General features: G+C 49.3%; 1 protein-coding gene across 7 annotated transcripts in view; it reads right to left on the bottom strand.

The window, feature by feature from the left end:
• Window positions 1–16,532, bottom strand: part of KIAA0556 (KIAA0556 ortholog) — a 233,770-nt gene that overhangs the window by 125,861 nt on the left and 91,377 nt on the right. For 4 of the 7 annotated variants that reach the window (XR_004438849.1, XM_033217910.1, XM_033217909.1 and 1 more), the window contains 2 exons: window positions 6,752–6,883; window positions 852–980 (listed from right to left, as the gene is read on the bottom strand). The exons of 1 other annotated variant lie outside the window; for it this stretch is intronic. Coding sequence is in view for 5 of the 6 variants with exons in the window: in XM_033217910.1 (XP_033073801.1) it covers window positions 852–980; window positions 6,752–6,883 (261 nt within the window). In the remaining variant the exon portion in view is untranslated. The remainder of the gene's footprint in view (window positions 1–851; window positions 981–6,751; window positions 6,884–16,532) is intronic. 2 more of the 7 variants (XM_033217912.1, XM_033217911.1) reach the window with 2 other exon arrangements.

Below are 16,532 nucleotides of genomic sequence, written 5' to 3'. Positions count from 1 at the left end.
CTCGGTAAGTGCTCATTTAATGTGAGCTCTTACTATCATTTAAAAGTAACGTCATTAAGTCAAAGCTCTTGTGGATTGTTTTACATCTTCTGGCCAAGCACAGCGGCTCATGCCTGTAATGGCAGCACTTTGGGAGGTTGAGGCAGGAGGATCACTTGAGCCCAGGAGTTTGAAACCAGCCTGGGCAATAAAGCAAGACGTTGTCTCTCAAAAAAATAAAAAAAAATTTAAAAAATTAAAAAAGAATTAGCTGGGCATGGTGGCGCATACCTATAACCCCAGCTACTTGGGAGGCTGAGGTGGGAGGATCACTTGAGCCCAGGAGTTGCAGTGAGCCATGATTGCACCACTGTATTCTAGCTTGGGAGACAGAGCAAGATTCTAACTCTTAAAACAAGCAAATAAACAAACAAAATATATATATCCATTCTAGGGGGTAGCAGCCCAGAGGTTTTGTTTGTATGTTTCTCTCTCTGTCATCCAGGCAGACGTGCAATAGCACAATCATAGCTCACTGCAACCTTGAATTCCTGGACTCAAGTGATCCTCCAGCCTCAGTTTCTCAAGTAGCTGGGACTGCAGGCACACGCTACCACACCCAGCAAATTTTTTAAACTTTTAGTCGAGACAAGGTCTTGCTATGTTTCCCAGGCTGGTCTCTAACTCCTTAGCTCAAGCCATCCTCCCGCCTCAGCCTCCCAAAGTGCTGGGATTACAGGCATGAGCCACTGTGCCCGCCCTGTGGTTCGCCTAGATTCGCTCATGGAGTCCATCTTATGGCAGGCACAGCTGCTTGGCTATGGAAAAGATCCCCAGCCCTTATGGGTTAGGATGCTGAAAACTGATCTTACCATCACATCCTGAATAGTTAAGAGGATCCTTTCTTTGTCCACGCTGCTTGAAGGGTCAGAATGTCCACATGCACTCAGAAGGGAGATGTTAAAACCACAGGGCTTGGTGCTGGTGGGAGATTTGGTATCCTATGAACAAGCACAGGGAACTGGGCATGGTAAAAGCAACTTCCTGTCCCTGAAGATGTGCTGGGGCCTCGCTCTTCTGTTGGTCTCCCTGCCTCCCATCCCTCTCCTCACTGAATCACCCTCTGCTCTTGCTCCTAAAGTGGATCTGATCGCTCTCATTTCTGCTACATCAACACCATTGCTGGCACACAGCTAGTCAATGCACCAGGATCCAAATTCAGGCCACCAACTCCCAAAACAGTGCACTAAACCATGGAGCTGTATGGCAGTTGAGTGAGTACCAGTGTAGAAAGATGGCCAAGGTATATTGTTGTGTTTTGTAAAAAATGGCCGGGCACAGTGGCTCACATCTGTAATCCTAGCACTTTGGGAGGCTGAGGCAGGCCGATCACCTGAGGTCAGGAGTTCGAGACTAGCCTGGCCAACATGGTGAAATCCCATCTCTACTAAAAATACAAAAATTAGCCAGGTGTGGTGGCGCCTGCCTATAGTCCCAGCTACATGGGAGGATAAGGCAGGAGAATTGCTTGAATCCAGGAGGCAGAGGATGCAGTGAGCTGAGATCTCGCCACTGCACTCCAGCCAGGGCGACAGAGCAAGACTGCGTCTTTAAATAAATAAGTAAGTAAGTAAGTAAATGGGGCTGGGCATGGTGGCTTAGCCCTGTAATAACTGAAACTTTGGGAGGCTGAGGTGGGAGGATTGCTTGAGCCCAGGAGTTCAAGACCAGCCAGGCCAATATAGTGGGATATGAGACCCTATCTCTACCAAAAAACCCCCCAACAATTAGCTAGATCTGGTGATGAGTGCGTGTTGTCTCAGCTATCTGGGAGGCTGACACAGGATGACTGCTTTAACTTGGGAGGTAGAGGTTGCGGTGAACTGTGATTGTACTACTGTACTCCAGCCTGGGTGGCAGAGCGAGACTTTGTCTAAAAAAAAAAAAGGTGGGATAATCAAATAGCATGGACGATATAATCCTATTTATGTGAAAATAACCACTAAAAATGTTAAAAAGGCACCCACTCAGAGGTCATTTATATGGTAACCCCAAACAGCAGGAACTGCCCTAAGTTCCTGCTATGGTAACCCCAAGCATTGAAACTGCCCTAAGTCTCATCACTGGAATGAATGAAGGAAGACGGAAGGGATGTGCTGCAGAGCCTGGCTGGGGGTGGGGTTGGGGTGGGCTGGCCAAGGATGGTGGCCTTTAGTCGTTTATAAATGTCACCAATAACAATGACTTTAAGACACTGAACTGTTGTTGTGGGAAAAAACCTGACTCACCCCATGCCACCATCCACCCAGTGGAAAGAACGCTCAGAAGGCATTCTAGAAGACGTCAGGGTGGTCCTGTGTTCCTGTCACCTATCATGCTCTCAGAGACTTCAGAGGTAACTAGACGTGGGAGACACCACTCACTGGGAACGAGACAGGTCCGGGATATTCTGGATCAATGATCTCTTCTTGGATATAATGAAATATGCCATTTTTAGTCCAGATGGTTATCTACCCATCTACTCACAGTAATTATCTCTGGGGCAGTGGGGTTATGAAAGGACTTTTGTTTTCTTTGTATCATTTGATTTTTTTTCCTTTTAGAGACAGGATCTTGCTCTGTCACCCAGGCTGGAGTGCAGTGGCATCATCATCACTTACGGTAGCCTTGTGGGATTTGAATTTTTTATATCAATTATGCATTATCAGGAAAATAAGTACCATAATTTTTTTAAATGCACACTTTGCTTCATTCCTGATACATCAACGGAGACAAATTTTTTTTTTTTTTTGAGATGGAGTTTCACTCCGTCCCCCAAGCTGGAGTACTGTGGCTCAATCTTGACTCGCTGTAACTTCTGCCTCCTAGGTTCAAGTGATTCTCCTGTCTCAGCCTCCTGAGTAGCTGGGATTACAGATGTGTGCCACCATGCCTGCTTATTTTTGTGTTTTTAGTAGAGACAGGGTTTCACCATGTTGGTCAGGCTGGTCTCGAACCCCTGATCTTAAGCGACCCTTCGCCTCCCAAAGAGCTGGCATTACAGATGTGAGCCACGGCGCCTGGCCAGAGATGATACCACTGAAATGGCGAACATATCATCCATTGCAGTGTACAGCCATGTCCCCAGGAAAGCCAACATAACTAAGACTTGGCACTTTGGCGGAGCTCTCTGGAAAGCAGTGTCTTCCTTTCACCAGAGATGTAAAACAGTTCAAGCCCTATGGTGGTTTCCCCTCAAACTTAAGGAGAATCCCGCGTCTTTATTTTTGCCCTCAAGCCCCGGGCAACTGACCCGTGGCTGCTTCTCTGACCTCACCTCTACTTAAGTATCACCTCATCAAGGGGAGCCCCTGCACCCTCCATATAAAATAGCAGCCCCTGGCTATTTTTCTCTATCCCCTTCCTATTTTATTTTTCTTATCAGCCCTGTTGTCTCCTTACACATTTTACACTTGTTTATCTTCTGCCTTATCCTCAGTGTCTGGAATGGTACCCAGGATGGTGGCACACTGGAGCACACACACCTAAGTAAGGGGACAGCTGTTTCTCAGCTCTGGAGTTCGAGACCAGTCTGGCCAACATGGTGAAACCCCATCTCTACTGAAAATGCAAAAATTAGCCAGGCGTGGTGGTCAGCACCTGTAATCCCAACTACTCGGGAGGCTGAGGCAGGAGAATCGCTTGAACCTAGGAGGCAGAGGTTGCGGTGAGCTGAGATCGCACCACTGCACTCCAGCCTAGGTGACAGAGTGAGACAATGTCTCAAAAAAATAAATTGATTAATTAAAATGTCAGCTAGTAATTTACATCTTTTAAAAGGAATGTACAAGTCAACGAGGTGGAGGGCAACAGAACATGTCTGCAGCAAGCCAGTCTGTAAATTCAGAGAAGCTATGAAATTGAAGTTCACGGAAGATGTGATTAAAGGTGAGAGGCTGGTGTGTTTCAACAGTGAAGGTCAGATGAAAAGTACATATGCGGACATGCATTTCCTCTTACTCCATTTCAGGCTGCGCTTGCAAACGGTGTGTGGTGGCTGAGTATACTTAGCCACGTGCCTCTTTTTTCCCCTGTTCAGATTGCATCTCTTAAGGCTTCTGCCTTTGCCGAAAACTGGCATTGCCATTTTATTCTTTCACTTTGCAGGAAAATAACTCCAAGAGGAAATTGACTGTGAAGCCTTATGGAATGCCCTCTCAAGATGGAGAAAAAGAAGAGAAATATAATCAAGCACTCAGAATGGAGAAAATTAAGTGCTGGCGGAGCAGCAGGAAGGCCTATGCGGAGCACGTGCACAAAAGGATGCTAATGGGACTTAATGCGGCTGCCTCGCGTTGTAGGGAGCTTGAGAGCTCGCAAAGGAAGGGCTGTATGTTAATTTAATGAGAGGTGCCCAATGCTTGACCAAAGGCAAACTACCACAGCCTCTTGTTTGAAGGGCACACACACATCTGGGGCTGGGACTGTAACAGACTGTGCTTGGCTAAAAACCAGCCTCCCAATTAAGAGAAATTGATGGCTGTTTTGCACAGACTGATCCTGAGCAGGGGGCGGTTTGGTTCAAAAGCAAATTGTCTGTGTTGTTTGGGATTTGAGTTTTAAAGGTAATAAAGTCCACAATTTTGCCTACTGTTTAACCCCACTTTAATGGACTGGGCAGAGAAACAAAGTCATTAGATCGTTCCATAGAAAAGGACTTTTATGTTCTGTTTTAGGGAAACAAAAATTTCCAACATACTGGGGTTTTTTGCAACCAGGATGTGAAACGAAGTGATCCTTGCTCTTTATCTGTCTTTCCTTTATCAGAAAATAAGGAAGTGCAAGCATGCAACTAAAATCAGAGGAACATTTCCTGGACAGCATTCTCATCTCCTGTAAGAGTGCTTCTCACTTCATAAAAGTGACACGCAGAAGCAAGACTCTGCCTTTGTGGTGACGTCACTGAATCTGCAGCTGGGGCCCAGAGTTGAACAAACGCCGCTCTGGCAAATGGGGCAGGGTCTGGCTTAGCAACTTGACTTTGACCTACCACCTCTGGATAACTTTGCTTCTACATAACTATGGAGATGATCTACTCATTCTATTTATAAAAATAATGCCCTTGGAGTAAACCCCAACCATCCACTCCTACTTCCACCCTGGCCCAGGTCTGTTCTGCCCCAGTGCACCTAATCTTCCTTTGTTCTTTATCCCCCTCGTTCACACTGTGCCTGCATCGTGCTCCTTGGACAAGCCTGGCCTCAAGCTATTGCACTTGCTGCTTCCTCTATCTGGAATGCCTTTCTCATTGGTGTTTGCCAAGACATTTCTTTTTTTTTTTTTTTTTTTTTTTTAAGACACAGTTTCACTCTATCGCCCAGGCTGGAATGCAGTGGTGCAGTCTTGGCTCACTGCAACTCCCGCCTCCCGGGTTCAAGCGATTCTCCTGTCTCAGCCTCCCAAGCAGCTGGGATTATAGGTACACACCACCACGCCCAGCTAATTTTTGTATTACAAGTAGAGATGGGGTTTCAACATGTTGGCCAGGCTGGTCTTGAACTCCTGACCTCAGGTGATCTGCCTACCTTGGCCTCCCAAAGTGCTGGGATTACAGGCGTGAGCCACAGCGCCTGGCCCCAGGTCACTCCTAATCCATCAGGTTTCAACTGAAATGTCATGCTGGAAAGAGGCCTTCCTTCTCTCTCTATCCTGGCTAACACTGCCTTCTCTCCCACAGCATCTTGCTGTCCCATCTTTCTCTTCTGTTTTCTTCAGAGAACTTATTGATACCTGAAAGGATCTCATCGTTTATTTCTTGCTTTTTTCTTCATTGTTTGTCTCCCCTTTGGAACATAAGTTGCTTAAGAACAGGCACCTCACTGGGTGCGGCCCATGCCTGTAATCCCAGCTACTCAGGAAGCTGGGGTGAGAGGATGGCTTGAGCCCAGGAGTTCAAGGCTGCAGTGAGCTATGATTATATCAATGCGCTCCAGCCTGGGTGACAGAGCACAATTCCGTCTTTAAAAAAATAATACAAAAATAAAAAAGTATAGGTACCTCTTCAGTTTTGTTCATTTCTGTATCTCTGGTGCCTAGGACAGAGCCTGATGGTCAGTGAGAGGTGCTTAACAAACGCTTGTGGAAGGAAGGACTGGGATATACTTTTGCAGTTCAAAGGATTTCAGGAATGAAATGGCAATCTGAGGAAGGGGAGTAAAATGTCCTGCTGTCAACCTTGTGAGCTGCTAAACCGACATGGACTTCAAGCTAAAGCTGTGTAGGCCTCTAGGCTTTTAAACGTGTGGCTCCTGCTGCCCTGGGGCTGGTATTCGAAATATTCATCAGGTGCAAGTATACACATGTAGACAGGCTGAACATCAGCAATTCCTGCCTGCCCTCACTAACTTGCCCCTCAAACTCTTACCCAGCTTTTAGGACCCAAGACAAAAGTCACTCCCTCTAGGAAGCCTTCCGGGATCCTCTCCCTCCTCTGTCTGCGCCATGCTCTACCCCAACCTCTGCATTCTCTCGCTGTACAAGGACTATGTGCTGGTGACCCTTAGAGGTCAGACCCTGGCCTCACCGACCCCTGGTCACTGGGTGCCTCTGAATGCTGACCTCTAGCTCAAGGTCTGCTCATCAAACTGTGTGAAACGAATGCAAGAGTGAAGGAACACAGCGGCGAGTGAAGGACAGAATAAATAAATATCAGAAAGTGCCCCGAGAGGCCACTGCAGCACCGAGCCTCACCGTCCTTCAGGTGCCCTGAGCGCAAGGCCAAGGTCATCCCTACCTGCGGACGATCCTCAGAAGTGTTGTTTGCCTGGACAGTCACATCCCCACACAGCTCAAAATCATCAGAATAGTCCACAGGAGGTTCGATGTGGAGCCGCGGGCCAGCTTCTGTTCTGATCTGCACAGACTTCTGTACAAAAACGCAGACCGTCTCAGATAAGGTGGAATGAGGTCTTTATTCCTCTGCGGGGCAGGGACTGGCGCTGGAGAGGTGCAGCCGGGATCTATGGGCTTAGATACCAAGGGTGGTGTTCCTGTACACAACAGCAGTGCTGTCACGATAGGCATGGGCCACAGACCTCCTTCTCATCCAGGCCAGCACTGGATGGCCATGCCACCTTGCTCAACAGTCTACTGCTTCCTGCTATCCAAAGAATGTGCAGGAGAATTTTTAAAAATAACTTTTTGGTTGGAAATTCTGGGTTTTTTTGGTTTTTTTGTTTGTTTGTTTGTTTTTTACTTCTCACTCTGTTGTGCAAGCTGGAGTGCAATGGTGCAATCTTGGTTCTGCAACCTCTACCTCCCAGGTTCAAGTAATTCTCCTGCCTCCTGAGTAGGTGGAATGACAGACAACCACCACCACGCGGCGAATTTTTGTATTTTTAGTAGAGACGGGGTTTTGCCACGTTGGCCGGGCTGGTGTGGAACTCTTGGCCTCAAGTGATCCGCTTACCTCGGCCTCCCCAACTGCTGAGATTACAGGCATGAGCCACTACACCCAGCCAGTTGGAAATTCTTCATCAGGAGACTTTTAGTAGGTGCTAAACTTCTCAAAAAGGGCTTTGTGGTCAAGGCGTGGTAGCTCATGCCTGTAATCTCAGGATTTTGGAAGGCCGAGGCAGGAGGATCACTTGAGGCCAAGAGTTGGAGCCCAGCCTAGGCAACATAGTGAGACTCCCATCTCTACAAAAAAGTTAAAAAATTAACCAGGTGGCAGGGTCTGGTGCCTCACACCTGTAATCCCAGCACTTTGGATGGCTGAGGTGGCCAGATCACCTGAGGTCAGGAGTTTGAGACCAACCTGACCAAGATGGAGAAACCCCGTCTCTACTAAAAATACAAAATTAGTCGGGTGTGGTGGCGCATGCCTGTAATCCCAGCTACTCAGGAGGCTGAGGCAGGAGAATCGCTTGAACCCGGGAGGCCGAGGTTGCAGTGAGCCGAGATCATGCCATTGCACTCCAGCCTGGGCAACAAGAGCAAAACTCCGTTTCAAAAAAAAAAAAAATTAGCCAGGTTGGTAGTGTGCGCCTGCAGTCCCAGCTACTCCGGAGGCTGAGGTGGGAGGATCACTTGAGCCCAGCAGTTCGAGGCTGCAGTGAGCCAAGATCGCACTACTGCACTGTAGCCTGGATGACAATGTGACACCCTGTCTTTAAATAAAAGAAAGTGGGGGCTTTGTGATTAGACTTGTTTGGGAAACCCTGGCCTACACACGCACATTGCAGATATCCTAAAATGAAACACAGCACGGGACATTTCCCAAACTTTCTGGACTGCGGACACTTCAGACTAGGGCCTCTCTTTTTTCTAGTATTCCTTGGATCGTTCTTTGGGAAGGAAATTCATTGTGAGATTGGTGTGGCCGATTACAGAGTTCCCTCCAACGTCCACTTTCCCGTTCTTCCATTGCCTGGAGTTCCAGATGTGCATATGGAGTCCCAGCCTCCCCTGCAGCTAAGAGGAACCGCGTGAACACATTCTGACTCACGAGCTGTGGGTGGGAGGGAGGGATGTGAATTGCATCTTCCAGGTGTCTCCTTAAAGGGCAGGGACCAGCCTCCCCAGGCCCTACAGCTTCTCCTGCCAGCTGCAATGGGGAGGTGGGAGTGAGCTGACTGGTGCTGGGGGAAGGAAAGCAACATCTGGAGGATGGTCAGAGTAACAGGGGTTCCTCCGTGACCGCATGGAGCAGGGCGAGTGCTCCCATCTAAGCAGTGTTGTGTCAGAGACAACAGCTTTCACGCTGTTCAAGCCACTGGTATTTGTGTCTCCCTGCTGGAGCAGCCAAACCTGTACCATAACTGATATACCTGGCATGCAAGGTTCCCTACAATGTGGCCACAGCCCACCTTCCTGCCCTGGTTGCTGCACAGACAACCACACACCTGATAATTAGGCCAAACAAAAGGGCTTCTGAGGCTTTTGGATCTGCAGCTCCATCAGTCCAGCTTCCAGGCTGTGTCCTTCGGGAAACACCTCCCTTGTTTTCCTCTGGGACCCAATTTCCTCCCAACTCTCAGTCCACATGTGGCCCTATGGTGGGGATTTGAGGCAGGCCTGGTCAATCTGCCCATTCCACCCTCAAAACACACTATGGCCAGCCAGTTCAGGGATAGAAACAGACCTAAGGCAGTAATGAGAACAGCCCTGGATTCCTGTTAGAGCCATGGGAAAGAGGTGCTCTCTTCCTGTGGGATGTGAAGTTAGAGGGAAGTCTGTCAGGAGCTGCTGGGGATCATCCTATCCCTAACAAAGAGCAAAGAGAGCTGAGAGGCTGAAGCAGAGTCCTGATGGGTTTTAGAACCCCTGGATCCAGCTGCACCTGAAGCAAGCCCCACTGAAACATTCTCCTTTTTTGCTTAAACCAGTGTGAAGATGAATAAAGGTATTTGTGACAGTCTTGGCCCCTCCTTGTACCCTAAACTCTCCCACCTTTGTGCCTCTGCTCATGCTGTTCTCCCAATCCGAATGCCATCCTCCCAAATCTTTTCCATGTATCCAAACCCTAACTAGCTTTGGAGACAATGCTCTCTGCCTACCCAGCATCTGTCAGCTGCCTGACTCTACTGAGGTGGCCCTGTGCCCCACTAAGATGGTCACATTGCTGGAGGCCTTTGCAGCTAGGGATAGCCATGAGATCCAGGTGTGGCAATGCTAGTGGTTAGAAGTCTACAAGGCAGAGCTTCAGAGAAAACTCTGTCTTCCTGGTAATCAGTAGAGACTCAGTACAGACAGGACTTCTGCCCTTTACCCTTCTACCCTTCTTCCTGACTGGAATGTGGATGGGATGTTTGGGAACACAAGCAGTCATCTCGTGAGAATGAGGAAGAAAGCCACACACCAAAGAAGGCCCAGTGCAACAGAGGAGCTGGGTTCCTGGTGGCATCACCCACCCATGCCACCAGCCTGCCTCCAAATGCATTGTTCATAAGTGAGGAAAACAGCAGCTGTGGTCTCTAAGCTGCAGCATTCTAGTTTCTGTTGCAAGCAGCTCAACTCCATCCCACTTGCTAACCCATGCTGGCCACTTGTTACTTTTGTGTTTCTGTTACTGTGGCTCCTGTGTGGTGAAGGGCCTGGGTTCTAGACTCAGGCAGGCTACACAATTCCTGGAACTCTGATGCTTACTCCCTGTGTGACCTTGAGCAAGTCACCTAGCCTCCCTGAGCACCGGTTTCCAAATCTGTTAAGACGGCACTCATGAATCTTCATTAGAGGGTTGCCACAAAGATGACATGCAGTGACGCAGGTGAGCCCTTGGCTGGGGCTTTGGCACGCAGCACCTCAGGGCTGCACCTATTTACATGGCATCAACTCTGCACAGGTCACCAGACTGCCTCTCAGGTGTATGTTTCATTTGGCATAGCCCCCAAAAGCCAGCCAACCATGTCCTCTGGTAGTGAACCAGAGAAACTGCCACCTGCTCTGAGGCTGGAGGTAAAGCTGATTGTGTTGGACTCAGTAAGCAGGGCCGGGGCTGGCTTGAGGGAAGCAAGGTGCTCAGGGTGTGATATTGAAGGGGGTCTCACTCTCAGGCACCGACCCGCTCATGCACAAATCCGAGCATGAGGCCTCCTTTAATATTCTGCTCCAGGTGCCTTACTTACTTTGCCCTGTCCTGGCCCTATTACTGAAAGATAGAACAGGACACAGAGTATGTGCATGAACTCTAAGACTCACATAAGGGGTACTCAAGGGTAATTAGGGGCTGGGCAAGGTGACTCATGCCTGTAATCCCGGCACTTTGGGAGGCTGAGATGGGAGGACTGCTTGAGTCCCAGAGTTTGAAACCAGTCTGGACAACATAGTGAGACCCCATCGCCAACAAAATAAATAGATAAATTAGCCAGGTGTGGTGATACGTGCCCGTAGTTCCAACTACTTGGGAGGCCAAGGCAAGAGGATCACTTGAGCCCAGGAGTTTGAGGGTGCAGTGAGCTATGATCACGTCACTATGCTACAGCCTGGGTGACAAAGCGAGATCCTGTCTCTAAAGAAAAAGTGAGCAAAGAAGGGCTCAGAGAAGGACAAGTGACTAAAAGAAAAATGATGCAGGAGGAAATTGTTGAGAGAGAAGCCCTCTGTGGGAGCCTGTGAACGGGGGTGGCACCCAGCCAGATGCCCACTAGGGCTGTTATCAGAGAAGGCTCTGGAGTCAGGAGGGGCTGGGGAAGGCATGATCAAGATTATGTCTTTGGCCGGGCACAGTGGTTCACACCTGTAATCCCAGCACTTTGGGAGGCTGAGGCGGGCGGATCACTTGAGGTGAGGAGTTCGGGACCAGCCTGGCCAACATGGTGAAACCCTGTATCTACCAAAAATACAAAAATTAGCCAGGTGTGGTGGTGTGTGCCTATAGTCCCCGGTAATTGGGAGCCTGAGGCAGGAGAATCGCTTGAGCCTGGCAGGTGGAGGTTGCTGTGAGCCGAGATCTTGCCACTGCACTCCAGCCTGGGCAACAGAGTGAGACTCTGCAAAAAAAAAAAAAAAAGATTATGTCTCTGGAAGATGGACTAGGGAGGAATTGGCCCTAGAAAAAGCAATTTCCTAGAACTGTCCTAGAAGCAGCAAAAAAATAAAAATAAAAAAGAAGAAAAAGGGGTGGTGGTGGAGGTGGTAATTAGGACATGCATTTCCCTTGAAGCCCTGGAGTTAGAACCCTTCACCCCCTGTAATATTCAATTCCCTGCAGGTTTAGTAAACCTAAGGATTATCTAGATGATGAAGAAAATGATGTCAGAGTCTTACTGACCTACCAGACTCTAGTAGTTTAGACAGAACTCCTTTCAGATCCAAGTTCACAATGCCCCACTCCCCCATCAATGCTTTCACACTATGTGCCATGTCACTGGGTGCCACTCGAAGCACTCAGGTGCATTCACTCATTTAGTTCCTTTAGTTCCTTTTTTTTTTTTTTTTTTTTGGGATAGTCTCACTCCAACTATTACCCAGCCTGGAGTGCAGCGGGGCAATCTTGACTCACTGCAACCTCTGCCTCCTGGGTTCAAGCAATTCTTCTGCCTCAGCCTTCCGAGTAGCTGGGACTACAGATGCCCGCCACTGGGCCCAGATAATTTTTGTATTTTTAGTAGAGACAGGGTTTTGCCAAGTTGGAAAAGCTGGTCTCGAACTCCTGACCTCAGGTGATCCACCCACCTTGGCCTCGCAAAGTGTTGGGATTACAGGCATAAGCCACTGTGCCTGGTTGCTCATTTAGTTCTCAAAGCAACCCAAGGGGGAAACTGAGTCACAAGGGTGTAGGCCACTTGCCCAAGGCCACACAGCGAGGAAGTTGCACAGCCTAATCAGAGACTTGACACTAAACCAAAGATGGGCCGACACTTCCTATAAAGGGCCAGAGATCCTACTGCAGCTCAAAAGCAGCCATGGCAGTGACTAAAGAAATGGGCATGGCTGTGTTCCAATAACACTTTATTTACAAATACGGGCTGAGGCTAGATTTGGCCCAAGGGCTATAGTTGTGGATGAACCATTGTTCTAAATCACCATGCTGTACTGCCCCCAGCAGGCATGTTGAAGAATAAATGTGCCCTACCTGGGCTGGGTGTGGTGGCTCACACCTCTAATCCCAGCTCTTTGGAAGGCCGAGGCGGAAGGATTGTTTGAGGACAGGATTTTGAGAGCAGCCTGGGCAACATGGTGAGACTTTGTCTCTACAAAAAAAAAAAAAAAAAAATTAAGAAACAATGTGTCCAGCCTGAGCTAAAGTGGCCTTTGGACTGGGATTAGAGAATTTCCCTGGCTGGGTGTGTGCGGTGGCTCACACCTGTAATCCCAGAACTTTGGGAAGCCGAGGCAGGCAGGCTACCTGAGGCTGGGAGTTCGAGACCAGCCTGGCCAGCATGGCGAAACCTTGTCTCTACTAAAAATGCAAAAAATTAGCCGGCATGGTGGCACACATCTGTAATCCCAGCTACTCGGGAGGCTGAGGCAGCAGAATCGCTTGAACCCAGGAGGCAGAGGGTGCGGTGAGCCAAGATCACACCACTTCATTCCAGCCTGGGCAACAGAGCGAGATCTCAAAAAAAAAAAAAAGAAAAGAAAAAGAAAAAGACAAGAAAAAAAGAGGGGGAATTTCCCGAGCATATCTAACACAAAAAAGGAGGCAGGGGCTGAGTTACAGACCATTTGAAGAAAAGATCTTAGAAAGATGGTGGAAAGGGCTGAAGAAAAGCAGCTAGGGATTCTCCCTGGGAGAACAGGGAGGAGGCGAGGTGCAGCAGGAAAGTGCATGGCTCCGCCTTCCTATAGAAGACAGGTTGCTTGCAGATGCCCCTCCGGACTCCCAGTGCCCCCTGCTGTTTCCACTTTCTCCGCTCCTCGGCTTGACCATCTGTCCCATGTTGCCCTGGGCTCCAGCTCCACATATGGTGCAGCTTCCTCCCAGGCCCCATCAACTTGCTCTTAGCACATATGTTAGCCTCCACGCTAGGGCCCGTGGAGGGAAAGCACTACCCGGAACATATAAGCAACACCGACCGTTTCCAGGCCCGGAGATTCCTGGAGGTATTCCTGCCTCAACTGAGATGAAGCTGTAAAGGCTTTGAAGTTCATCATTGATTTGAATTTTCCACCATACGTCCCAGAACGCTCCTCCCTCCTCTCCAGAAACTACTCAATTAACATCCAAATACTAGGAGGCCTTCTAGCTGGGGAAGAGATGGCTTGAGTGGGGGCAAGGAGAAGAGACCACGGGCACGGGGCCCAGCCTGAATAGCTGCCTGACTCACCAGCACTGGCCAGGGCCTGGGGTGTTGCCTGGCCTCCCCATGGGTTTCTAGTCCTTTGTCCAGAGAAAGGGGGCCCGGACTAGGGCCCTGTTACTCTAAGTGTGGTCCACGGACCAGCAGCACTGGTTATCTCCTGGGAATCTGCGAGAAATGCAGAATTCCAGCCTCCTCCTTTGCCCTGGGAATCAGAACGTGAATCTGAGCAAGATCCCAGGTAATTTATAGGCACACACATTCAATTTCCAATAGCATGAGATCAGGAGATTGACGGGGCTTTGTTGTGGAAGCCGTTGTTTCTGCCCGTCCAGCACACACTCCCCTGTGTTTGGTAAAAGCCCTGTGTTTGGTAAAAGCACCCTATTTTTGCTTTTTGAGATGGTGTCTTGCTCCCCACTTCCTGCCCGGGCCCCAAGAGGTTCACATGGCACTGAGCCCTCCCCAGGGGTGGATGAAGCACGTGACCCAGGTCTAGCCAATCAGAGTATGCCATTCCCCTGGCCCCCAGTGATTGGGTGACTGGTTCTGGGGCATGGAAGAGATGTGGTAGCAGAGCGGCGGAACCTAAGTGGGCAGCTGCTGGTGGCCTGTCTTGCTACCACATGGGGCACAGGGGAGTTGAGAGATGAAGAATAGGCCATTACATCGTTTGAGCTCCTGGACCCAAACGTGCCTGAACTTAAGATAACAAGAATCGGGATGAACAACTCTGCTAGCCTTGGATTTGAATTGAAAGCATGAAAGAGAGCTCTAACGTTCAAGGAAAGCCCTGGTCTCTCTTCTTTTTTTTGAGACAGAGTCTCACTCTGTTGCCCAGGCTGGAGGGCAATGGCGCTATCTCAGCTCACTGCAACCTCCGCCTCCCAGGTTTAGACAATTATCCTGCCTCAGCCTCCTGAGTAGCTGGGATTACAGACATTCACCACCACGTCCGGCTAATTTTTTTGTATTTTTAGTAGAGACAGGGTTTCACCATGTTGGCCAGGCTGGTATCGAACTCCTGACCTCAGGTGATCCACACGCCTCGGCCCCCCAAAGTACTGGGATTACAGACGTGAGCCACCGCGCTTGGCCTCTCTCTCTTCTACGGTTTTCCCATCTTCCCTTTAGCACCACTGCTCATCTCGCGGCGGTGTCAGGACCCAGGTTTGCAGTCGGCATTAAGGCACTGAATCAGCAAGCTTTTACTGAGTGCCGACTGCATACAAGGTTTTGAAAACACAGGAAGATACAAAAAAGAAAAAAAAAATTAAAAACCAATGCCCTGCCCTCAAGGAGGTCACACAGCACACACAATGGGAGAATGTGTTTATGAAGCAACATGTGACAAAATTAATGTGGTCCAGAAAGAGTTTCTAATGCTGAGTGGGTGCTGGAGAGGGGAATAAATAGTCCCTCCATCTGGCCTGCTCTCCCGCCCCCAGCCCCAGGGAGGCTCCTCTGCCACCACTGGGAGGAGATTGAAAGCAGCCCTGCCCACACGGAAGGCTCACCTCCAGTGAGCAGCCTGGGCTGGCAGGTTCCAACCCAGCCCCCCAGGCCCTGCATGGCTCCCTGCCTCCCACCTCCACGCCCTTGCAAGGGATGATGACTGTGCACCTGGCTGGCTCCCCGCTTGGCACGCTGCTGTACCTGAGTGGGTGTTTCGAAGCGGCTGCTCTTTCCTGCCTACTTGCAGCACCCAGACCTGGGTAGACCCTTGCAGTATCAATCATATGCAGGAGGAGGATTTAAAAGCCCTGACACTCCAAAATCCATGTTCCGTTTTGCCAGCCCAAGGCCAGCTTATTTCATACCCGGACCACACTCAGCCCAGTTCATGCCCAGAGTTATTTGTTCATATCTGCCACCCCTCTTTGCAAAGTGTTCTAAAAGGTGTGCATTAAAGCTTATTGTCAAGTAGAAAAAAAGAGCAAGGCTGGGGGCTGCCCCACATGGTTGTGCAGGTTGTGCAGTATGCAAATGGCTCCCTCTAGAGGTAGGAGAGCTCTAAAACACTGACAAAGGCAGGTCTAGGGTGGGGAGGTCCAGCTGACTTGATGTGTTCATCCCCGGTTTGTCTGATCTGTTAGAAATAGCAGCGCTCCCCACTCTGACAGTCTGTGTTGTGCAAGGTCACTGGAAAGGCCAATGCTTTATGGCTTGTTTCATTTGTTGTCCTCACTGCAGGGGTTTCAGAACTCAGAAGGAAGATAACAAGAGACAGGGCCCCCAACACTTCCCATTTTCACTTGTGAGATTTTCTGAAGGTGCTGAAGCTGCACAGGCCACAACAGGACACAGGATATGGTGGCTGAGTGAGAGCAAAGCCTCTGCTTTAACAATTGCAATGAACTTGCTTTAGAGACCTTTAAGGAAAGCCCACCCTACAGTAAATTGCTGGAAGGCCAATCCCTTCACTAGCAATTTAATGCTAAGAGCCGATGACGTTCATCAAATCTGACAGCATTTTGGTAAACGACGGCTCTGTTGATTAGGCCGCTGTCCACCCAAGTATTACAAGGCTGAGGAAGCCATAAATCTTAATCCACAGATAGCAGCAGAAAGATCTAAGGCCCAGAAGTGGTGGGGGGAAAAGGACAGTATGAACAAGAGGCCATATATCACCACCAGCCCATTCCACAGGGAAGGAGGCAGCTCGGGAGCCCAACACAGCCATCACCATGATCTTCCCCAAACCCCCAGGAATCGGAGGGGTTTGGGAAGCATTTTTACAGGTGGAGGTCATCAGCTTCTTAGCCAGCAGGCAGTGTTGGGATGACTCGATAACCTTCTGACCAAAGGATCTGGAGGCCAGTGCACCTGACG

The sequence above is a fragment of the Trachypithecus francoisi genome, unplaced genomic scaffold, assembly GCF_009764315.1.
Source record: "Trachypithecus francoisi isolate TF-2019V2 unplaced genomic scaffold, Tfra_2.0 Lachesis_group10, whole genome shotgun sequence".
NCBI classification, from domain to species: Eukaryota; Metazoa; Chordata; class Mammalia; order Primates; family Cercopithecidae; genus Trachypithecus; species Trachypithecus francoisi.
This window is presented reverse-complemented; position numbering and strand designations above follow the sequence as displayed.